Raw genomic sequence first — 26,532 nt, 5'->3', positions numbered from 1 at the left:
AAAATTCTGGTAATGATTAAGACCAACTTTGTTACTCCCCAAAATTTAAATTATTAAGTTTGTTCAAACCAGTGGCATTATGTAGAGAAAGAAAACTTATGGCATATATTTTTCATTTTTCAAAGGGTGGCTGTAATTTTTTGAAACCTGCAAATGTCTCACCCATTTTCTCAGTACCAGTTTTCCCCAGATACATTGGCCTCAGATACTAGTCCCTTATCATTACAAGACCTTTCACTCTCAGAAAACTGAGACTGATTAAACATACATAGAGTCAAAATTGTGATATATGAATTGCCATCATTTTTATGTGACAAAATAAAATCTGAATATCACTCTTCAAAATGCAAAAAATAAAATGAAATAAAATCATGAATACTTCAGGTCGTCCACCTGAAGGATACATCTCTCCTTCAAAATTTTGATCAAATTACCTGTGCTTAGAACTAGGAGTCATCTCAGAGTTTATTAAAATAGCAGTAAGAACAGATGGACATGTCTATAAACAACATACATACTCCTGAAAAGTGTCACGTTCCGCAAAATCATGCACTACAAATAAAAATTGTATTAAGGACAGACCACTGGAGACATGCATCATTGTGATCAGAATACTAACAGAAACAAAATTTGGCAGCATAGGCCCTAACATGGACAGCCTAGGCTGCTTCAAGAGGTATTTAAAAATGTACAAAATCAATGGAGAGAAAATGCTGAATTGTGGGCTCTAAAGAAACCAAAAAAGTGGAAGTGGAGCTTTAAGTCCAGAAAGAAGTTCAACCCACCGGGAGCCCAGCAGTCTATGACGCTGGGCCTGCACTTTCTGGGGAGGGAGTCCTTATGAAAGCATTGACTTTTTAATTTCTTAAAATGGAGTTGAAAAAACTCCTGCCTTTGCAGCAGTGGAGCTGAGAGCTTCGTCCTTTCCCTGTAAAGAGATAATTCTATTCCTACTATTCCAGCTCTCCTTGCCTAAGAAAAATTACATATGGACCAGCATATATCTTCCATGTTTACTAACAACATTCTCTTTTTTACTATCAGGCTTAGGCTAATTGGTATTATAAGTAGAACAGAGTGTACAGACATATAATTTTCCTTCTTTCATATGGGTGTTGGAGGGTGAAGGCAGATAAAAGATGTCTATGATATTACCATATGATTTGAGCCTCTGAAATTTCTAATAATCTTGAGGCTTGGGTAGATTTAAGCCAGAACAATGGAAGAGTCCTACAAAATATTCAATGTTTACTTAATCCAAATGTATCAATGTGGAATATGCAGTTACCTTTGAAACATGTTCCTTGGATTGACATCTTCTCACCTCATATTGCAGGAGGAATTCTAGCTCCAATATACTTTGGGGCTGTGATTGATAAAACATGTATGAAGTGGTCTGTCACAAGCTGTGGGAAACGAGGGTCTTGTAGAGTATATAATTCCAGATTATTTGGGTAAGTTATAATAAATATATTTTATTAATTTTTCCCTTTGATTATATTAATTCCTAAAAGATATCATTTTCAGTATGATAATAGTATTAATAATTATAGTCACAATTAAATGAACACTTATTTTGTATTTGGTATTGTATCAGGCAATCTGGTATCTCATTTCAATGCTCATACAAATATACTTTTTTTCCTTTTTCCTTAAATATGAAGAAACTAAGATTCAAAGATAATAAGTACCTTTTATGCAAAATCACACAGCTAACAGAAAAAGAGCTAAGATCTGTGCCCAAATCTTGTTTCCAAAAAGTTTCCTCATACTGAAAAAATATGTGTCTATATATTCAATGGCCTCTGGTTTCTCTAGGATGACACAGAATGACCAGCTGGGGCTCTGGTCACAAGTAAGGGAGAAAAAAGAGAGAAAAAAAGTTTCTATACTCTTCTATTCATAGGGAGAGATATTCTGTAAGTGGTATGAGGACAACTGAATGATCACCTGAGGGAAAAAAGTTGCAATGATACCTTATATCTTACATGAAAATTAATTGCAAATGTATGTACTCATCAAATATATAAATTAAAAATGTGAAACTGCAGGTATTTGAAGAACTCATGGTAAAATTTCTTTTAATTATCTAGGAAGCAGAAATATGTTTCTAAGTATGACCTAAACTCCCCAAACCATAATAGAATAAATGATTTTTAAAAAAAGTTTTTAAACTCTGCATTATGAAACTTATTTTAAGCAAAATTCAAAGAGTAAAGATAAATTGGAAGAATTTTGCAGCACAGACACAGGAAAATGTTCTAAATATATAAAGAGTTCCTAAAAAACAAGGAAAACAACATGAAATGCTGACAAAAATGTGAGGCAACAATAATTCTCTTATTGTTGGTGAGAATGTGAAATAGTACAGCTGTGTTAGAAGGCAGTCTAGTAAGTCTGATCATTTCTTACAAAGCAAAACAAAGTCTTATTATATGATCAAGAAATTGTGCTCCTATATATTTACCTAAATGAGTTGGAAAGTTTTGTACACACAAAAAACTGCACATGAATGTTTATAGCAGCTTTATTTATAATTGCAAAAATAATGGAAGCAACCAAGATGTCCTTCAGAAGGTGAATTGATAACCAAACTGGGATACCTTTGTACAATGGAATCTTAAATCAATAATAAAAAGAAATGAGCTGTCAAGCTACAAAAAGACAAGGAGGGGCTGGCCCCGTGGCGCACTGCTACAGTGCGCCGCTTGGGAGTGCGGCGGCGCTCCCGCCGAGGGTTCGGATCCCACATACAGACCGGCCGCTCACTGGCTGAGCGAGGTGCGGGAGCAGCACTGAGGGTTGCGATCCTGTTGCCAGTCCCGGTCCAGTACGGGCGCGACACTGAGGGTTGCGATCCGTTGCCGGTCACGAAAAAAGACAAAAAAGGAAAAAAAAAAAAAAAGACAAGGAGATAAACTTAAATGAATATTACTAAGTGAAAGAAAGCAGTCTGAAAAAGCTAGACTATATAATTCCAGGTATATGACCTTCTGGAAAAGGCAAAACTATAGACACAGTAAAAAGGTCAGAGGTGGCTTGGGCCTCGGGGGGGAGGAAGGGAGGGTTGAATACGTGGAGCACAGGGCATTTTTAGGGCAGTGTAACTATTCTGTATGATGTTATGATGGTGGATACGTGACATTATGCATTTGTCAAAACCTATAGAACTGTGCAACACAGGGTGAACTCTAATATAAAATATGGACTTGCTTCATCAGTTGTAACAAATGTACCGCACTAATTCAAAATGGTAATAATATGAGAAATTGTGTATGTGGGGGGCAGGAGATATATGGGAACCCACTGTACTTTCTGCACAGTTTTTTTGTAAACCTAAAACTGCTCTAAAAAAATAAGATTTAAAAAAGGAAATAGACATTTCCCAAAGAAAAAGAATCACAAATGACTATAAGACATATTTTAAAGTTCTCAAATTCATTAATAATTGTGAAAAATACTGATTATACACTGTGTTGTCAAAAGCACTTACCTTTAAGCCAGGAGCAGTACTTCTGAAAAATTATTTTCTTTTTCTTTCTTTCTTTCCTTCTTCCTTCCTTTCTTTCTTTCTTTGCTCCCACTTACGAGTGAGGTCATGGGGTAGAAAGAAGGACCACAACAAAATGCTGAACTTTCAGAAGAGAACAGACCTGTAGTTACTAGAGGTGGGAAGGGTTAGGGAGTAACTGGGTAAGGGACACAAAGAATAATTACTATTTGTAATGATGAACATGCTAATAATATTGATTTGATCATCACATACCACACACAAATACTGATAGTCAACTCTGTACCCCAGAAATATGTATAATCAATTATATTTCAATTAATTAATTAATTAATTAAAAAATAAAAAATAAAAATTTATCCTACAGATAGCTACACTCCCAAATATGTAAAATGACACATATAGAATATTATGTATGTGTGTATATACAGCATTGTTTATGATAGCAAAATATTGAAAATAATATTCTCTCAAGAAAGGACCAATTAAATAAATAAATAATGGCACATACAGGCAATTAATGGTACATACAGGCAAATTAATATTCTGAGGTCTTAAAGAAGGAAAAAAGCTGTTTGTTTACAAATATGGAAACTTCTTTAAGATATATACTTATGTGGGGAAAAAAAAGAAAACAGGTGGAATACACTATCATTTATGTAAAAATGGGAAAAGCCTCTTAGTTCAGGATAGACCCCTGGAGAACACTCCTTGGATCAAATTTACTGGAAAGACTTCTATTTTTGTGTAAATTCACTATCTAACATCCCCAATAGATAGCCATCAGCTGCTTCTGGAATTCTAGTGAAACAGCAACACAGACATTCCCATAACATTTTTTGAATCCCAATTATTAAATTTTCTCCCCAAATGGGAAAGATTTTCTAAAAGTATGGAATGAGATTACAAAGAAAAAATTAATAAATTCACCTTACTGACTTTATTTTACAGAAGTGTTTATTAATAATTGAAATTATCATTCATTTCCAGGACGCCTGGCAAGATACTCCTCAGAATTTTCCTAAAGCATTGACCACCAAGCACAAGTTTAAGATAACATTTTAATGTGATTGTTTTGGCTTCAGTAGAAATAGACCCTGAAACCATTTTTCTTTTTTTTACTAGTTTTGTATCTTTCAGTGAAGGTTTAGATACAACTAAAATGGAAAATTTTTTTGAAAAATTTTATTAAATTGATTTATTAACTAATTTCTGATGTTGAACAAGCATTATGGTATCCAAATTTTTATTATACCACAAAGACCCTAGTGATTCCCTTTATGTATATGTATTCGTATGTCTACATCTGTATATATATATCTTTCTATATATATGCTATTTTGTGTACTTTAAGTTATTCTCGACCCCTCAAGACATTATTATTAAGGTTTAAAAAGTTAGCCAGTGTATTTTCCCACATATTTACCACTTTCTTTGCTCCTCACTCCTTCCTGCATCTCAGATTCCATCTATGATCACTTCCCTTCTCATTGAAGTAGATCTTTTTAAACATTCTGTAATGATGTCTTTTAGTAGCAAATTGTCAGTTTTAATTTTTCTGGAAATATCTTTTTCTCAATCTTATACTTAAAATACATATTTACAAGGTATAGAATTCCAAATTGACAATTATTTTCTCTTGGTACTTTGAAGGCATCATTCTATTGACTTCTAATTTACAATTTTGCTGTTAATAAGTTAGTTGTTGTCTGTTTCTCTTGCTCTGTTAAGGTAATCTGTCTTCTCCACCTGGATTCTTTAAGTATATTCCCTTTCTGTTTGGTATTCGGCAGTTTCACTATGAAGTGTCTAGGTGTAGATTTCTTTTTATTTATCCTGTTTGAGAATCAGTGATCTTCTGACATCTGTAGATTGGTTACTGTGATTTGCAGAAAAATGGCTACCCAGAGATGTGCTATGCTAAGGTTTCAGATGAAGTAAAGTTGCTAATCAGCTGACCTCAAGATAGGAAGATTATCTGGTGGGGCCCAACATAATCACAAGGATCCTTAAAAATGGAAGAGGGAGGCAGAAGAGGAGGTCAGAGTGACCTGATGAGAGAAGGACTCAGTCCATTGTTGCTGGCTTTGAAGATGGAAGAAAGGGGTCAGGAACCAAGAAATGTAAGTGGCCTCTAGAAGTGGGAAAAGGCAAGGAAACAGATTCTTCCCTAGAACTTCCAGAAAGGAACGCAGCCCTGCCAGCACCTTGATTTCAGCCCATTGAGACAGGTATTAGGCTTTTGTCTTTCAGGACACGCTTTAGGCTCAGCTTGTTTACCCTTTTCTTTCATAAAGTGCATACCATTCCAGCCAGTTGGAAATAATCATCCTTCTCTAGAACTCTCTTAGCACACTATAGCACACTCATGGTCCTTATCACTTTCCTTTTAGTCACTTGTGTTTATTGCTGGATTGTCTAAAGTGAGATCTTTAAAACGAACAGTGCACTTATCAATAAATACACAAAAAGTTAAATGTTTATATTATGATTTATTTTTTAAAACAGTTTTAGATTCACAACAAAATTGAGTACACATATTTCCCATTTATCCCCTTCCCCAACACATGCAAAGCCTAACCCACCATCAACATCTCCCACCAGGGTGGTACATTTGTTATAATTGATGAACCTACCCTGACACATTGTTACCACCCAGAGTTCATAATTTACATTAGAGTTCACTGTTGTTGTTATACATTCTATGGGTTTGGACAAAGGTATAATGACAAGTATCCACCATTATAGTACTATATAGAGTAGTTTAACTGACTTAAAAATCCTCTGTGTTCTGCCTATTTACCTCTCCCTCCCCCTTAAACCTTGAAAACCACTGATCTTTTTACTGTTCCCACAGTTTTGCCTTTTCCAGATCATTGTATAGTTGGAAGTATACAGTATGTAACCTTTTCAGCTTGCTTTCCTTATTAGTATAATATTTAAGTTTCCTCCAGGTCATTTTGTTGCTTGATAACTCTTTTTTTTTTTTAGAACTGAATAATATTGCATTGTCTGGATATAACACAGTTTCTTTGTACATTTTTCTACTAAAGAACATTTTGATTGCTTCCAGGTTTTGGCAATTATAAATAAAACTACTATAAACATCTATGTGCAGGTTTTTGTGTAGGCATAAGTTTTCAACTCCTTTGGGGAAATACCAAAGAGCACAAATCACTAGATCATATGGTAAAAGTATGTTTAGTTTTGTAACAAACTGTCAAACTATCTTTCAAAGTGGCTGTATCATTTTGCATCCCACCAACAACGAATGAGAGTTCCTGTTGCTTTGCATCCTTTCCAACATTTGGAGTCATCAGTGTTCCAAGTTTTGTCCATTCTAATAGTCATGTAAGTGTGCCACCCACCTGCTCCAACCGGGGATGCTCAGGCAGAGAAAAAGCCCCCAAAGAGCCTACTCAATACCCACAAACAAGGCAGGACCCAGTGTGCCTCCCACCCACCATGACTGGGAGGACCTGCACCATTTCCAAGGAGGTGGTCCATATAAGCCATCCACAGCTTCTATTGCTGCAAGAATGACTGGTTACCACAGTAGCAGCCATGACCACTGTGCTAGTGGTTTGCCACATATTCAACTGCATTGGTACAAGGAGAGTCATCAGAGGAGCCTGGAAAAAGAGGAGAAAGTCTTTCTCCTCAAAATCCACTCCAGAGTAACAGAAGCAGTAACTGATCTACCAGATGACCAGAAATCAAAGTAGTGATAATAGTTGTATCACAGTAAAAGTGACAACAGTAGTAGAAAAAAAAAAACCAAGAAAATATGACACCACCAAAGGAATATAGTAATTCTAAAGTACCATACTCTATAGAACAGGAAACCCTTGAAATGAAAGAAATTCCAAGTAACAATCTTAAGGAAACTCAACGAGATAAGAGAAGACTCAGTTAGACAATACAATGAAACAAGAAAAAAAATATCCAGGACATGAAGGAGGAAATGTACAGAGATAATAGTACCTTAAAAAAGAATGTAGCAGAACTCCTGGAACTGAAAAATTCATTCAAAGAAATAAAATACATAATTGATAGCTTAAGCAGCAGATTAGAACTAGCATAAAAAAGAATCTCTGATCTCGAAGACTATCTTTATGAAATAACCAAGGAAAGACAGAAAAAAAAAAAGAAAAATATTTAAGAAATGAAGAAACTCTGAGAGACATCAGACCACCTTAAGTGCACAAACATCCAAATCATGGATGTTCCAGAAGGGGAAGAGAAAGGTAAAGGCATTGAAAATCTGTTCAATAAAATAATAATGGAAAACTTCCCAGATATAGGGAGACACACAGACCTTCAGATTCAGGAAACTCAAAGATCCCTAAACAGAGTCAATACAAAAAGATCCTCTCTAAGACATATTATAGTCAAACTGGCAAAGCTAAAAGACAATCAGAGAATCCTAAAAGTAGCAAAAGAAAAGCATCAAGTCACTTACAAGGGAACCATCATCAGACTAAAAGCAGACTTGTCAACTGAAACTCTACAGGCCAGAAGAAAATGGGATGATATATTCAAAATACTAAAAGAAAAAAACCTGCCAGCTAAAAGTGCTATATCCTTCAGAAATGAGGGAGAAATTGTGTATTTCCCAGATAAACAGAAACTGTGAGAGTTCATCAATACACAATCAGCCCTACAAGAAATTCTCTAGGGAGTCCTGAATCTAGAATCTGAAAGACAATAATCACTACCACAAACACATAGGGGGAAAAAAAGCCCACAGGTGAAACAAAAATGCAAATGAGAAAGAAAGAATAGCAAAATCTTATCACTTCAACGAACCAATGAACATCAAAGACAAATAATAAAAGGGGAAGAAAGGAACAAAAGATATTTAAATCATCTAAACAAAAGCAATAAAATGGCAGGAGTAAGAAAATACCTCTCAGTAAAAACCCTAAGTGTAAATGGATTAAACTCCCCACTCAAAAGACACAGACTGATGGACTCAATCAAAATGCTTGGCCCAACTATATGTTGTCTTCAGGAGACCAATCTTACCTGTAAAGATGCACACAGACTAATAGTGAAGGGATAGAAAAAGATATATGTTACAAATGGAAGCCAAAAGTGAGCAGGAGTACCTATTCTTATATCAGATAAAATAGACTTTAAACCAAAAACCATAAGAAGAGACAAAGAAGGCCACTATATAATGATAAAGGGGTCTATCCAGCAAGAAGACATAACAATCATAAATATATATGTACCCAACACTGGAGCACCCAGATATACAAAGCAAATGTTATTAGATCTAACGAAAGAGATTGACCCCAATATGATAATAGTGGGAGACCTGAACATGCCTCTCGCAGACCTGGACAGATTATCCAGGCAACAAATTGACAGAGAAACACAGGATTTAAACTACACTTTAGACACATTGGACCTGGCAGATATCTACAGAACATTTCATTCAACAACTACAGAATATACATTCTTCTCATGAGCACATGGAACATTCTCCAGGACAGACCACATGTTAAGTCACAAATCAAGTCTCAACAAATATTAAAAAATTGAAATTATCCCAAGGATCTTTTCAAACCACAATGGATTAAAACTAGAAATTAATAACAAGCAAAACTCAGGAAACTATTACAAGCTCTTGGAAATTAAACAACATGCTCCTGAAAGACCGATGGGCCCAAGAAGAAGTTAAACAGGAAATCAAAAAATTTCTTGAGACCAGCAAAAATAAAGAAACATCATATCAAAACCTGTGGGATACGGCAAAAGCAGTACTAAGAGGAAAGTTTATGGCGATTAATGCTTACATCCAAAAAAAAAAAAAAGAAAGAAATATTTTGAATAAATAACCTAACCCTGCAAAGAACTAAAAAAACAAGAACAATCCAATCCCAAAGCTAGTAGATGGAAAGAAAGAATTAAGATCAGTGTTAGAATTAAATAAAATAGAGACCTGAAAAATGTTCAGAAAACAAAAGGTTGGTTTTTTAAGAAGATAAACAAAACAGGCAAACCATTAGGTAGGTTAATTTAAAAAAGAAGAGAGAAGACCCAAATAACAAAAATTAGAAATGAAAAATGAGACATTACAACAGATACAACAGAAACACAAAGAATCATTAGAGACTATTACAAACAATCATATGCCAAAAAATTGAAAACCTGGAGGAAACATAAATTTCTGGACACTTACAAACTACCAAGACTGAACCAAGAAGAAATAGAAAACCTGAACAAACTAATAACAAGCAACAAAATTGAAGCAGTAATCAGCAGTCTCCCAACAAAGCAAAGCACAGGACCAGATGTCTCTACTGCTGAATTCTACCAGACCTTTTAATAGGAATTAATACCAATTCTTTACAAACTATTCCAAAAATTGAAACAGAGCCTATACTCCCAAACTCCTGCTAGACAGACAAAGATACAATAAAATAGAATACCATGGGCCAATATCTTTGATCAACATAGATGCAAAAATCATCAACAAAATACTAGCAATCAGAATAGAGAAATACATAAAAATAATTATACAACATGATCAAGTGGGATTCATCCCAGGGAGACAAGGATGGTTCCACATATGCAAGTCAATAAATGTGATACACTACATTAACAAAATCAAAGACAAAGACCATATGATTATCTCAGTAGAAGCAGAAAAAGCATTTTACAAAATTCAGTAAATTAGGTATAGAAGGAAAGTATCTCAACACAATAAAAGCCATATACAACAAGCCCACCACCAATATCATCCTGAATAGGGAAAAGCTTTCAGGAACAGGAACAAGACAAGGATGCTCACTATCACCATTCCTATTTAACATAGTGTTAGAAGTGCTAGCCAGAGCAATCAGGCAAGAGAAAGAAAGAAAGGGCATCCAGACTGGAAAAGATGAAATCAAACTATCCCTGTTTGCAGATGACATGATCTTACCTACAGAAGAACCTAAAGACTCTGCCAAAAAACTCTTAGAGCTGATTAACAATTTTAGTAATGCTTCAGGATACAAAATCAACATCCAAAAATCAGTAGTGTTTTTATTCTCCAATAACAAACTAGCAGAAAAAGAAATCAAGAAAGTAAGCCCATTTACAACAGTCAACAAAAAATAAAATACCCAGGAATTGATTTAAACAAGGAGGTGAAAGATCACTATAATGAGAACTACAAATCACTACTGAAAGAAATTAAAGGAGGCACAAAAAGGTGGATTAGAATAACTAACATTGTGAAAATGTCAATACTACCCAAAGTGAACTACCAATTCAATGCAATTCTCATCAAAATACCAATGATGCTCTTCACAGAAATGGAAGAAAAAATTCTAACATTCATATGGAATAGCAAAAGACCCTGAAGAGCCAAAGCAATCCTGAGTAAAAATAAATAAGTAAGTAAAGTCAGAGGTATAACACTACCTGACTTCAAGTTATACTACAAAGCTATAGTAACCCAAACAGCATGGTACTGGCATAGGAATAGACACTCTGACCAATGGAAGAAAACAGAGTACCCAGAAATCAACCCACAGACCTACAGCCAACTCTTCTTTGACAAAGAAACAAGAACATTCACTAGGGAAACACTGCATCTTTAATAAATGGTGCTGAGAGAATAGTACATCTTTATGTACTAGACACATACCTCTCACCATATAACAAAATCAACTCATAATGGATTAAAGGCTTAAATATAAGACCTGAAACTATAAAACTACTATAGTTAAAACATAGAAGAAACTCTTCAGGAAATAGATCTGGACAAAGAATTTTGAATCAAATCCCAATAGCACAAACAACAAAAGAAAAAATAGATAAATGAGATTGTATCAAAACAAACTGCTTCTTCACAGCAAAGGAAACAATCAACATGGTGAAAAGACAACCTACTGAGTGGGAGAAAATACTTGCAAGCTATACATCTGACAAGGGATTAATATCTAGCATATACAAGGAACTCAAACAACTACACAGTAAAAAAACCAAATAACCAAATTAGAAAATGGCCAAAGGAGACAAACAGACAGAAAAAATGTCCCACATCACTAATTGTCAAGGAAATGAAAATCAAAACCACATTGAGATAACATCTCACCCCAGTTAGACTGGCCAGTATCAAAAAGACAGAGAATAACAAATGCTGGCAAGGATGCAGAGAAATGGTAACTCTTCTACACTGCTGGTGGGACTGTAAGTTAGTACAGCAACTATGGAAAACAATATCAATGTTTCTAAAAGGTTTCTAAAACAACTACAGACAGATCTACCATACAATCCAGCTCTCTCACTTCTGGGTACATTCCTAAGGAATGGAAATCATCATGTTGAAGGGATACCTGCACTCCCCTGTTCACTGCAGCTCTGTTTACAGTAGCCAAAATATGGAACCAACCTAAGTGTCCACGTACAGATGACTGGATAAGGAAAATGTGGTACATATACACAACGGAATACTACTAAGCCATAAAAAGAATGAAATTCTGCCATTTGCAGCAACATGGATGAGTTTGGAGAAAATTATCTTATGTGAAATTAGCCTGGCACAGAGGGAAAATACCACATGTCTTCATTCACAAGTAGGAGCTAAGGAAGGAAAGAATGATGGCAGTGGTATGGTGCACTTGCAGAGGGACAGAATGGGGTTAGGGTTGACAGGGCAGGGGTGGGGGGATTGGAGAGATGTTGGGTGGGGAACATGGAGAATAATTGCAATTTGCAGTGATGGGCATGTTGATAGCATTGACTTGCTCACCACAACTTGGGCACAGGTGCTGGTAGTAAGCTCTTGCCCCATGAATATGTATAATCAATAAAAAATTTAAAAATTAAAATTAAATTATTGTGTAGTGGTATCTCATTGTAATTTTAATTTGCATTTCCCTGATGACATAGGAAATGAAGCATCTTTTCATATGCTCATTTGCCATCTATATATATCTTCTTTGGAGAGGAGTCTGTTAAGATCTTTGGCCCACTTTTCAATTGGGTTATTCATTTTCTTATCGTTGAATTTTTAAAGTTCCTTGAATATTTTGGAAAACAGTCCTTTATGAGATATGTCTTTTGCAAATATTTTCTGCCAGCCTGTGGCTTCTCTCTTTTTTTTTTTTTTCTTTTCATTTTTTTTTCTCTCTCTCTCTCTGTTCTGCAGGACAGCAGTTTTTAATTTTAATGAAAACATCCATTATTTCTTTTATGGATTGTGCATTTGGTGTTGCATATAAAAAGTCATCACCAAATCCTAGGTCATCTTGATCTTCTACTATATTATCTTCTAGGTGTTTTATAGTTTTGCATTTTATATTTTGGTCTGTGATTCATTTTGAGTTAATTTTGTAAAGGGTAGAATGTCTGTATCTAGATTCATTAGTTAACATATGGATGCCCAGTTGTTCTGGCATCAGTTGTTGAAAAGACTGTTGTTGCTCTATTTTAGTGCCTTTGTTCCTTTATCAAAGATCAGTTAACTGTATTTAATTGATTCTACTTGTGGACTCTATTCTGTTCCATAGATCTATATGTCTATTCTTTCATCAGTTTCACACTGTCTCGACTAATGCAGCTTTGTAGTTAGTCTCGAGGGCAGGTAATATCATTCTTCCAGCTTCATTCTTTTCCTTCAGTATTGTCTTGGCTATTCTGGGTCTTCTGCCTCTCCACATAATCTTTAGGATTAGTGTGTCAATATCCACAAAATAACTTACTGAGATTTTGATTGTGATTGCCTTGAATCTATAGATCAAGTTAAGAACTAACATCTTGACAATATTCAGTCGTCTTAGACATGAACATAGTATATCTCTCCATATGTTTAATTCTTCTTTGATTTCCTTTATCAGAGTTTTGTAGTTTTTCTTATACAGAATTTGTACATATTTTATTGGATTTATACCTAAGTATTTCATTTTGGGGGTGCTAATGTAAATGGCCACATATTTTAAATTTCAAATTCCACTTTTTCTTTGCTTATATATAGGAAAATGTTTGACTTTGGTATGTTAACCTTATATCCTGGAATCTTACTATAAATGCTTATTAGTTCTGGGAGTGTTTTTGTCTATTCTCTCACACTTATGTCATCTGCATACAAAGACAGTTTTATCTCTTTCTTCCCAATCTGTGTAGATTTCATTCCCTTTTCTTTCTTTACTGCATTAGCTAGGATGTCCAGCACAGTATTGAGAAGCAGTGGTGAAACATCCTTGCCTTGCTACTGGTCTTAGTGAGAAAGCTTTGAGTTCCTCACCATTAAGTATGGTGTTATCTGTAAGTTTTTGTAGATTTTTTAAAAATCAAGTTAAAGAAGTTCTCTTCGATTCCTTCTTTATTGAGAGTTTTTATCATAAATTAGGTGTTTGATTTTGTCAAATGCATTTTCTGTATCTATTAGTGTGATCATGAATTTTTTTCTTTTTTAGCCTGTTGATATAATGAATGATATTCATTGACTTTCGACTGTTGGACCAGCCTGGCATACTTGGGATAAATCCCACTTAGTCATGGTGTATAGTTTTTTAAACACATTGTTGAATTTAATTTGCTATCTTGTTGAGTATTTTTGCATTAGTGCTCATGAGAGATATTGTTCTGAAGTTTTATTTTCTTGTACTGTCTTTGGTTTTCATGTTGGGGCAATACTGGCCTCACAGAATGAAATAGGAAGTATTCTGCTGCTGCTTCTATATTCTGAAAGAGATTACAGGCAATTGGTACAATTACTTCCTTAAATATGTGATTGAATTCACCAGTGAACCTATCTGAGCCTAGTGCTTTCTGTTTTAGAAGGTTATTAATTATTGATTCAACTTTGTTAATAGATATAGGGCTATTCAGATTATCTATTTCTTCTCATGTGAGTTTGGATAGATTGAGACTTTCAAAGAATTGGTCCATCTTATCTATGTTATTAAAATTGTGGGCAGAGTATTGCTCATAGTGTTCGTTTATTATCCTTTTAATGTTCATGGGATCTGTAATGATGCCCCCTCTTTCATTTGTGATATTAGTAATTCACTTCCTCTCTTTTTTTTTCTTAGTTGGCCTGGCTAGATGCTTATCGATATTATTGATCATTTCAAAGAAACAGTTTTTGGTTTTGTTGATTTTCTCCATCAATCTCTTGTTTTCAATTTCATTGATTTCTCTTGTAATTTTTATGTTTTATTTTCTTCTGCTTTGGATTTAACTTGCTCTTCTTTTTCTAAGATGAAAGCCTAGATGATTGACTTCAAATCTTATCTAATATATGCATTCAATGCTATAAATTTCCCTCTAAGCACTTTTTTTGGTACCTCCCACAAATTTTGATAAGTTACGCTTCCATTTTTATTTAGTTCAATATATTTTAAATTATTCATGACATTTATTTTTTGACCCATGTGTTATTTAGAAGTCTAATCTCCACATATTTTGGAATTTTCCAGTTAACTTTCTGTTATTGCTTTCTAATTTAATTATATTGTGGTCTGAGTGCAGACATTGTATGATTTCTATTCATTTAGATTTGTTAAGGTATGTTTTGTGTACCAAAATGTGGTCTATCTTGGTGAATGTTCCATATGAGCCTGAGAAGAATTATGTTGTTGTATAATCTATAGGTATCCATTATATTCCATTGGTTTGATGGTATTAATGAGTTCAACTATGTCCTTACTAATTTTTGCCTGCTAGGTCTGTCCATTTCTGATATGTTGAAGTGTTCAAGCATAATAGTGGATTCATCTATTTCCACTTGCAATTCTATCATTTTTTTCTCATGCATTTTGGCACTCTGTTTTTTATTTTTACATGCTCACACATTAAAGATTGTTATGTCTTCTTAACAGATAAAAAGAGAATTGCCTCCTTTATCATTATGTAAGGCCCTTTTTTAATTCCTGATAATTTTCCTTTACTTAAAGTCTGCTCTATTTGAAATGAATAGCTAACCCCATTTTCTTTTGATTAGTGTTAGCATGGTATATCTTTTTCAATTCAATTACTTTTCATCTAAATGTGTTTTTATATTTAAAGTGGATTTCTTGTAGACTACATATATTTGGGTCTTGTTTATTCATTCTCTGACAATTTCAGTCTTTTAATTGGTGCATTTTAATCATTGACACTCAAAGTGATTGCTGATGTAGTTGAATAAGTATCATATTTGTTACCGTTTTATATTTGTTGCCCTTGTTCTTTGCTCCTATTTTTGTCTTCCACTCTTTTTCTGCCTGTTGTGGTTTTAATTGAGCACTTTATATGATTTCATTTCCTCTGTTTTCTAAGAATATTAGTCATACTTCTTTTTAAAAAAATTTCAGTGGTTTCCCTAGAGGTTGCAATAAACATTTACAAGTAATCTAACTTTCATACAACACTATATCAGTTCACAGATAGCATGAATTTCTTACAAGAGCAAAATAACCCTAATTCTTACTTTCTGTCCCTTGTATCATTGCTGTCATTTATTTCATTTATACGTAAGTGTACATAAGCATAGGTATACATTGTTGAAATCATTATTTTGAACAATTATTCATTAGATAAGTTAAGAATAAGAAAAATAAAAGTCTTTTTTTCCTTCACTTATTTCTTCTCTGATGCTCTTTATTTCTTTGTGTATATCCAAGTTTCTGACCTATGTTATTTTTCTTCTCTCTAAAGAATTTTTGTGGGTTTTTTTTTTTTTTTTTGCAAATCAGATCTTCTCGCAAAACATTCCTTCAATTTTTGTCTGAGAATGTCTTTATTTCTACTTCACTTTTGAAGGGTAATTTCACAGGGTTCAGAATTTTATGTTTCTCTCTCTCTCTCTCTCTCTCTCTCTCTCAACACTTTGAAAATTTTACTCCAGCCTCTTCTTGTTTGTGAGGTTTGTGAAGAAAAGTCAAACATAATTATTTGCTCTTTTCATAAGTAAGAGTTTTTCCCCTCTGGTTTCTTCCTGGATTTTTTATCTTTGATTTTCTGTAGTTTGAAAATGTTGTGCCTAGCTATGGTTTTTCTGGCATTTATCCTGATTGGTGTTCTTTGAGCTTCCTAGATCTGTGGTTTAGCCTCTGACATTAATTTAGGAAACATTCTCAATCATTATTGTTTCAAATACTTCTTTTGTTCCTTTCTTTCTTCTCTTTCTGGCATTCCAATTGTACACACTTTTGTAGTTTTCCCAAAGTTCCTGGAAACTTTGTTCTTTTTCTTTTTTTTTTTCCAGTCATTTTTTTCTTTGCTTTTCAGTTTTGGATGTTTCTATTTAGGTATCTTCAAACTAAGAGATTCTTTTCTTAGCTGTGTTCTGTCTACTAATAAGCCCATCAAAGTCATCTTTCGGGCTGAGACCATGGCGCACTCAGGAGAGTGTGGCACTGGGAGCGCAGCAGTGCTCCCACTGCAGGTTCAGATCCTATATAGGGATGGCTGGTGCGCTCACTGGCTGAGTGCGGTGTAGCCGGTCACAAAAAAGAACAACAACAACAAAAAAAGACATCTTTCATTTCTGTTACACTTCTGTTGATCTCTAGCATTTCTCTTTGATTCTTAGAATTTCCATTTCTCCACTTACATTGCTGCTCTGTTCTTGCATAGTGTTGACTTTATCCATGACAGACCTTAGTATATTAGTCATAGTTGTTTTAAATTCCATTCTGATCATTTCAACATCCCTGACATACCTGACTCTGGCTTTGAAGCTTGCCCATTCTCTTCAAACTGTGTTCTTTGCCTTTTAGTATGACATGATTTTGTTCTTGACAGGCAGACTGCTGTAAATAAGTCTTTAGTAATGTAGTATAAAATGCTAGAGGAAGAATAGTGTTCTATAGTCGCATGATTAAGTCTCAGTCTTTAAGCAAGCCTATAACTGTCAATTGTGATCTTCACATATGCTTCAGTTTCTTCTCCCTCTTTAGGTGAAACAGAATGACTTGAGGAGTTTGGACTTGTGTATATTTTTTCTTCATGGGGATGGCTAGATCTGCCTGGAGTTAGGTTTCTGTGGCTTCACAATTCTTTTAAAATAATCAAAAACTTCTTAAGCCTCAATGAAAAGAATCACTAGAATTGCTTCCTTAATATTTTTATGTATAATTTCAACTTTATTTCCATTAAGGTCCACATTCTAGAAAGAAATATTATAAGTTCTTTCACACTATTTAAAATGATAATCTACTTTTTTTTTTCTTTTCACAGAATGTACTTTCTGGGCTTGTGTACAGGCTTAAAAATCCCACCACTTCTTTTATATATTGTGTTAATTTTTGCCATGAAGAAAAAATATGAAGGGAAAGATACCAAGGCATCAGAAAATGAAAGAAAAGCCGTGGATGAAACAAACTTAGAACCCTTAAATAATAATGGACTGCTTGTAGTTTCTGATGGAGCAGACAGTAAAATGCATATTTAAGGGGAGAAAAAAACGCTTCTGCTACTGGGTTTTTCAACCAATATTGTATTCATTCAGTAAGATGTTATCTTTGAGCACGTCCTGGTCCTTTTACTGAAAATTCCCGAACTCTTTACTTATGATGGTACAATTAATAAGCCTATGAGTTTATAATGAAACAAACTATAAATAAAAAGGAATGGGAATATTCATTGTTAGGGTATAGTTATGCATTAGTGGTTAAGATTAGAATACACGATCATACAAATTTAAAGTGAAAGGCATAATTAGTATTTAATAAAGAAAAAGTATTTGCTTAGGTAATTGTAACTCAATAAAACCTGTGACTAGAAAATGGGCAGAGGTGAAAAAGGAGGACAGAGATTAGTAGCTTATATAAGGAGAAAAGCTTTATGTCTGAAAAAAAAAAAAACAGTTTGGACCATGGTACTCAAGACTGAAATCTAGTCTAATAGAGGATTTATGCTATCATAACATCTGTTCTTCATGCTAAGTCATATGTTTCACAGATTATTATTAATTTATAATTTTAAATTGTTTGACTAGCAACCCTGATGCATCTTCTTCCAACCTCCCATTAAAATTCTGCTGAAGAAATTGAGATATTCAAAATTTTGCAAGTATGATTGTCAGACAACATATTACAGAATGTGTTGCTTCTATCAGACCCATGGAAGTGGATTAAGATAAACTATCTTTGACTTGAGAATACAAAGCCCATTTAAAAGATGTGTCTTCATTCCATCTGTCTATTCTTTGGGAGAAATGAAGTCTGGACCAGATAATACATCAGCTGTCACTCTATTGCATGATTTTGTTTGTTTCTTTATTTTTGGCACATAAAAAAGATATCTTTTACATCTCTACACATGAGACAAGAAGTAGAGCTGTTGAGAACAAATATTTGAATAGTGGATTTTCTAGTGGCAGCAGCTAGCTCTATTACAATGAATGCCAGAGACTGTAGTTTTTTATTCTCAAATGGTTAAAAGATTTTTTTGCATCAGAATCACCTGTGAATTTTTATTGAAAGTACAATCAAGTCAGAGATTCTGATCCAAAACATCTGTGATGAAGCCTACACATCTCCTTTAAAAAAAAAAAAATTCACATACGACACTAGGAGACCTTAATAGCCAGAAAACATCACCATGGGGGAAGGTACACCTGAATGCCAGTTATACAACATTAATACTTGCAAGATGTTAGGAATTAGCCTGGAAGGTATACATATTAACCTGTCCTCAGGCTGTAGACTTAAGGAAAGATTCATTAATCACACAAGCAGAAATATGGGGGGAAAACCCACCCATGTATTAGGTTAGTAGAAAAAAGTAATGGAGTTATTTTCTTAAAATACTACAAAGAAAATAAAGGCAACATTTTGAGTATTTATCTACTTAACAATTATTGAGTGGCAACTATCTGTCAGGAAAAAATGAAATATGAGAGTAAGCAAAAACAAAAAAGCACACTCCTTTATGTGGCTTAGACTTTAAAGGAGAAGAACATTGACAGAACTAAATTATAACATTTTATAAATTGTAAGAAGAAACTTACATTTATAAATGTGATATATGTGGTGAAGGAAAGAGGAACATTAAAAATAAACCTTAGATTATTTGATCTACTGCAGAATCCAAGACCCCAGAATAAATGTTAATCCTTAATCCAATGACACTTATTAAACAGGAACATAAATCCTAGGGGGGGAAGAGCATAACTTTAATAGAGAAATAAGTAGGTTTTCAAGGAAGTAAAATAATGTTAAGAGTATAATTAAAATGTACATTGGACAAAGTTAAAAGGAGACAATGGCCAAAAAATCATACCAGTGATGAAGACGTTAACTTTGAAAATCTCTGAAAATATGGAAGAAAAGGACTGAGGCAAATTTGGAAAGAAGGGTTTAGAAGAGACACTAAAGCATCAGCCTAAAGACTCTGGATATTTTTAGAAAGAAATCAGAATTGGAAAGGAAACATCAATCAAAGACACAATGAAAAAATGTCTTCTTGCTATGAAAAATGAAAAACACAGAGACTAGATTTTCTTTATTGTCTTTACATCCCTATCCATTTTCACACAATGGAGGCTTTGATGTTTTTTCCCCTAAAATGCTCCTTTTTCCACTTAACTCCTGCTCAGTGTTCAGATATATGTTCAATCACCATTCTTTCAACATCTCCAATTTCTTGACTGGTTGTAATCTTCCAATCATATCCATAGCAACACAGCATTTATCAAAATGGCAATTTTAAATTTATTTATGATAATTTGCAAACTATCTTTCCTACCAGTCATAAGCTCCAGTAAGATAGGAATTGAATTCATTTTTACCCATTGTATTAGTTTTGGTTCTCCAGAGAGACAGAATCAATAGAATAGATAGATGATAGATAGATAGATAGATAGATAGATAGATAAATAGATAGATAGATAAGGGGGAATTTATCAGGAAAATTGGCTCATAAGATTATGGAGGCTGAGAAGTCCCATGACAGGCCATCTGCAAGTTGGAGACCCAGGGAGGCTGGTAGCATGGCTTGGTCCAAATCTGAAGGTTTCAGAACCAGAGAAGCTGATGGTGTAACTGTCAGTGTGAGGCCAAAAACCTGAGAACCCAGGGTCGGCTTGTGTAAGTCCCAGAGTGCAGAGCCAGAAAGCATGGAGTTCTGATGTCCAAGAGCAGGAGAGGTAGGGTGTCTCAGCTCCAGGAAAAAGAGAGTGTTCACCTTTCTTCTTCCTTTTTTGTTCTATTCAGGCCCCCAGCCAACTAGATGGTTCCTATCCACATTGAGGGCACATCTTCCCCACTCAGTTCATTGACTCACATACCAATTTCCTCTGGAAACACACTCAGAAATAATGCATTAGCAGCTCTCTAGGTAATCCTTTATCCAATTAAGTTGACACCTAAAATTAACCATCACACCCATCTATTTTATTCTCAGCACATAGCTTGGTGCCTGACACATAGCAGGTACTTTATTAATTATTTTGGAATGAATGAATGAGTAAATGAGCAGGCAAATTCCAAGGATGCCAGTCATATAAAATATGAATTTTATAAATAAGAATTAAAAACAACATGCAAAAATATAAATAGCTGCATTAAAGTCATGAGGTCAGGAAAAATAAAATCTTCTGATTCTTCACCAGTTTGTTTAGTACTGATCTTACCACTATAATTCTTATGTTTAAACTCTACAAGAAAAAAAATTTTTTTTGAGTCACATGCATTTAAAAAGTCTTCATTTGTCTGGTAATCCAGCATCTGTGTCATATCTGAAGTTTGGTTCTAATGATTGTTTTGTCTATTCAGACTGTCTTTGTTACCAGGCACACAGGTTCAGCTGCCTACCCCCTTTCAAAAACAAACCATTCACAGTCAAATGTTGGTGAAAATGGAAGTCAGCTTTTATTCAGGAACACGAATGACCTGAGAAGAGATGTTGGGCTAACCCATCACTCTGGTAAATCCGAAGGAGAGTGGCCAGACTAAAACCATCTCAAAGATTCAAATTTACTGAGTGGTTTTTAGAGAGGACCCAGGAGAATGGAACGTGGGAAAATGGAAAGCAGGAAGGAGGGAGCTGAGCAGTGAGGGCTTCATGCAAGGCCTCAGGAAGAAATTTTCGCCAAGACTCTATCAGATTTCTGTTCCCATCTTTATCTCAAGGTCCTGCTGGATAGTACATGCCTTGTTGTGAGTCTGCAGCTTCAGGCTGGATGGAAAACAACTTTACATTTATGGAAATAATGTCATCTTGCCCCATAGCCAAGGTTCAAAATATCAAATAACCATGGGAAAAGAGGGAACTCAGAGAAGTTTATGCCAACGAAGAAACTGTGTCCTTTTAAAATCTTTGAGAGCCGGTTTTAGATCCCAGCATGGTGTCAGTCCTGCTCACTCCAACAACTTCCCCACTGTCAATAGTTCCTTCCATTTCTGTGGAACAGGACAGACAATTCATCTTACTGCTTCAGGCTGGGTCAAGGTGATGAAAGGGTTAAGTTGGAGTGGAGCTATTTGACATGATAAGAGGACATAGCTTTTGGTACCCAGCTAGAGTGACAGGAGTGATCAAAGGTATCTCTTTATCTATTGTCTTAGCAATTGATTGGCAGCAGGTGGCTTACCCAGAGTTAGCAGATTATACATTGATTGGTACATCAACAATTTTAAGAACTTACATGAATCCTCTGTTTAAGAATAGGATGCCTACTCCAGATCATGAGCCCTACCCCTCTTCAAGGCTATGAATACTTTTAGAGAGGTGCTTATGGAGACAAAACATCATTTTCCCGTTTTTGATCAAAACATTCCTCATGAAAGCATTGATGATACATTTCCCAGTTGAAAAGGTCTTACTTCTATTTGTATTGAACCCTTAGCACTGGGAAGGCTCATTCCCATGTAGACTGACCCCTAAGTGCTGGAAAGGTTATTCCCAAGTACATTGTCACACCTTAGAGGGAAAGATGAAACTTAAAGATTACTCACAAACAGTTCTCAAATTTTGGAAGACTCAAACAGAGGGAAAAAAAGCAAACGCTTCTCTTTTTTCATAAAACTATATTTTACCAAATTGTTTTGGTTATAGATAGCTTAAGAGGGAAAATTTTCTTAAATCTGAAAAACAAAACATTTAAGTAAAGAACCGATGAAAGTTACTAAACATTATCTTTATCAGCTATCTAACTTCGTGTAATTAATTTTTCCTTTGCTTGATCTTAATTAGCAGTTTTATAAACCCATCAGATTTCTTATTAGAGTTATGAAAAACTTTCATTCTGTCCATTGATCTTAAAGCTATTTAAAACTTGTGTTGAAAAGTACTTGTTAGAGTCTTTTCTATGAATCTGATTGTGTATGCCTTTAGAGAAAAATCAAAACTTCTTGCAATTTTATTAAGAGCAGATCAATACCTCAAGAAAAACCTTGTTCTAATATGGGGGACATTTTGTTGTATATCAGTGTCTTTTTGAAATCAAAGTTCAATCTTTAGAAGGACTTATCTAATTCCCTTCTAATTATAGCCAACTTAATCACACACAATATTCTTTCATAAATTTTTCCTTCACAAACCATTATTACAACTTACTCAGACATTTGATGACATGCTTTAGACTTTCTTTTCTGTCCTATACCTCCTCTTTCCTAAGTAACCAATCATTTTGTTCTATGACAAAAATTCATTACACAAGATGCTCTCTCATACAAAAATATTCCTTTTTCTTTTTAACCTTCCTAACCAGAACTACGTCTCCATATCCATAGTTTTCTTCAAATCTCTACTCTTCTCCTACATACTTGTTCCTTTCTATCAACAACACTAAATTAGCCTGATTTATCTAAAAATTGCATAATCAAAGATCATTTTGTTTTAGTCTGTGTTCATGACCTTAACTTTGAAAACCTCTAGCAGAGCAAAAACCCTTTTTACAACCCCCCATCCTTTTTTTTCTTCAGTTTCAGTTTCAAATGAGATTTGGGTTAAATTCTCAATGTTGACATTTAGCTGGGACTGGCTGAATTGTGTAAGAAAAACAAAATCCCCAAGTGGCCTTGACTCTTGCCCTAACAGGCTTTTGTTTTAAAACTTGCTAAACTCTGCACAGATAGATGAATTTTGTCCAGAGACTTAGCCAATTGTAATTTTCAGGATTAATTTCTGTTTCTCGAGCTTACTAGGAGAAACAGAAAAAAAGATTTCCTTTTTGGTCACTGGGTCTTTAATGACCAAAAGGCACAAAATTAATTACTCAAATCCAAAGAGACAGAGTTCTCCCAAACAAACAAAATGTTGGCTTTTATGTTCTTGAGTCATTTTGCACACACAAAATGGTACCTTTTAACAAACAAATGGCATTTCTCACACCCAATTAGTCTTTTTTAACAAGCAAACGTTATAGAAAGAGGACCCCCTAGAAAGATACTCCCAGGGAAACTTACCAGCAGGCTTATCAAAGCCCTCCCTGGTGCTGCTTCCTTTACCAACCAAAGGACAGGGAATAGGTGGTTACACCGCCTCTGAAAATCAGGGAAAGTCCCCAAACTCCCAGCCATAGGGATGGCCTACTACAGGCAGCTCACACCCACCAGCAGGCCCAGCCTTGCTCCCACGGCATGATGGCCAATTGCTCTGTTCATTGGAAGTGGAGAGGCTAGGCCACCCAGGACACTCATCTCCTGGCTTGGCTTGTCAAACTTTGTTACCAGGCACACAGCTCCAGCTGCCAATCCCCTTTCAAAAACAAACCACCCAAAAGCCAAGTGTTGGTGAAGATGGAAGTCAGCTGTTATTCAAGAATCCTGGTGACCTGAGGAGAGAGGTTGGGCTGACCCTTCTCTCCAGTAAACCTGAAGGAGAGTGGCCAGAATAAGCCATCTCAAAGACTCAGATTTACCGGGGCTCTTTAAAGATGGGGCTGAGGGAACGGAACATGGAAATGTGAAAAGCAGGAAGGAGGGGGACATGAGCAAGGTCTCAGAGGTAAAGTCTCACCAAGACTCCGTTTTCTGCTCTCGTCCTTATGTCAGGGTCCTGCTGGATAGTACGTATCTCATTGTGAGTCTGCAGCTTCAGGCTGGCTGGAAAACAACTTTACATTTATGTAAATAATGTCATCTTGCCCCATAACCAAAGTTCAAAATATCGAGTAACCGTGGGAAAAGAGGGAACTGAGAAAAATGCATGCCAAGAAAAAACTGTGTCCTTTTAAAAATCTTTGAGAGCCCATGCAGTTTTAGGTCCCAGCATGGCTTCAGTCCTGCTCACTCCAACATTTCCATTGCCTTTTTATGTCTCAGACATGTTTGTAGAAGGCCATAAATGTAGTAATAGGATACTGAAGTAAATATCTTTTATATGTACAGATGAGCACATGTTTCCTTCTGCTGGGCCTGTAGTGTAGGGGTTTGTGTCAGGAACTGGGCTGGATTTGAAGTTTGTTGTTGCTATGGTTACCCCGGTTGCATTAAGTCCTTCAAATTCCTCTAGAGAAAACTGTGTTTAGGGCCAATTCTCTGAGGAGATTTGGTTCTCCCCTTTGCGCAGTTACCCAGAAACAATTTGTTTCTTACAGCTCTCCCTGCTATAGTCCATTGTTGGGTTTGTTTTGGTTTTTTGTGTTGTTTTGTTTTGTTTTTTTAACTGGAGTCTTGTTAGCACGTGATGGGGTGTGAAAGAGGGAGGTATTTTCCGACATCCTGTTTAAGCTCAGTCTTAGGCACGCTTTGTGAACCTGGGTCTGGGGGCTGAACTGGCCCACCTCCAGCAGTGGAGCTTTGCTTTCTTTCTTCTCTTCCCAGCTACAGGTGTTTTCACCAGGACACTCAAGCTTCAGTTTTTGTTGCCTTTCCCCACTGGAGATAAGGACTTTTGTTCCCTTAGGGGAGAAAGGAGAAATTGATCTTGAGTAGAGCCTGAGAAGTAGTTGCTGTTCTAGTCCAGCCAGCACCAATGCGGCTCTCATGAGATTCTCTCTAATCTTCTCTAAGAATGCCTGGTGAGGCTTCCGGAGGAATCAAATGTGAGAGATGTACACCTCCTCCGTCTGCAGCCTTCAGGGGCTCTACTTTCTCAGGCCAACCCACACTTGGTCTTTAGCAACTCATTAAAAATTTCTAGCCAAATCATTTTAATGATTTATGTGGCATTGGGTTGCTTCTGCTTTAAGTAAGTAAATGTGCAAATCCTGTTTTTCCTCGCAGGAGACTCTCTCCAGATTCGCACTTAGCTGCTTGACCATCAGTTTGCTGATGGGGTCAAGATATTACTAGGAGAACACTACCAGAACACTGAATGCACAGGTGCTATGATAAATCTTTGGATAAAGTTATAGTTTGCATTTTATCTAGCTTTTTTTCTAATTGTAAAGATGTGGGTGAGACACTTTTTCCTGCTGTCCGCATCAGACTGAAACTGGACGTCTCACTTTTATTCCTTTGCTGTACAGGAAAATAAATGTTTCAATTATCTTTATGAATTTTCAAGACCAATTTGAATTATTTCAGAGTATTTCTCTCCCTTTTTCTCACCTGATTGTAGTCAGTTGACTCTCTAATAATTAATAAACTATCTATACAGTAAATAATTCTTAGCACAACTATCATTGTGAAATCTGTCCTAAAGAAACTTGTTCCATAGACCCAAGCAATTAGTCAAGAAGGTTTTAATTTTGTTTCTGTTGAGTTTCTTCTACATTCTCAATTAATTTTTTTAGGACTGAAAATTTTAAAAATTATATGCTTGGTTTTAATAACTCTGATAGCCTTGCTGAATATAGAATTTTTAGCTGGCAATTTTTTTTCAGCTCTTTGAATATATCATCCCATTCTTTCCTAGACTGTCAGGTTTTCCCTGAGAAATCTTTTGTTGTTCTAATGGAAATACGTGACCTGACACTTTTCTCTTGCTAGTTTTAGAATTCTTTGTCTTTGACTATTGACATTTTGACTATAAAATGCCCTGAAGAGGTACTTTTTTGGGTTGAATCTATTTGGGGAACTTTGAGCTCCCTGGATCTGTATGTCATCTCTCTCTCTCTAGACTTGGGAAGTTTTTAGCTATTATTTCATTAAACAGGTTTTCAATGCTTTTTTCCTTTCTCTTCTCCTTCAAGAATGCCCATT

At 35.3% G+C, this 26,532-nt stretch overlaps 1 protein-coding gene across 1 annotated transcript in view; it reads left to right on the top strand.

Annotated features, from left to right (window-relative positions):
* Positions 1-17,891, top strand: part of LOC103601704 (solute carrier organic anion transporter family member 1B3-like) — a 56,301-nt gene extending 38,410 nt beyond the window's left edge. The window contains exons 12-13 of the mRNA XM_008586128.1: positions 1,337-1,454; positions 17,678-17,891. Of these exons, the coding sequence (XP_008584350.1) occupies positions 1,337-1,454; positions 17,678-17,891 (332 nt within the window). The remainder of the gene's footprint in view (positions 1-1,336; positions 1,455-17,677) is intronic.
* The last annotated feature ends 8,641 nt before the right edge of the window (positions 17,892-26,532 follow it).

The sequence above is a fragment of the Galeopterus variegatus genome, unplaced genomic scaffold (genome assembly GCF_000696425.1).
Source record: "Galeopterus variegatus unplaced genomic scaffold, G_variegatus-3.0.2 Scaffold3836, whole genome shotgun sequence".
Classification (NCBI taxonomy): domain Eukaryota; kingdom Metazoa; phylum Chordata; class Mammalia; order Dermoptera; family Cynocephalidae; genus Galeopterus; species Galeopterus variegatus.
Note: the sequence above shows the minus strand (reverse complement) of the source record. Positions and strands in the feature narration are given on the sequence as shown.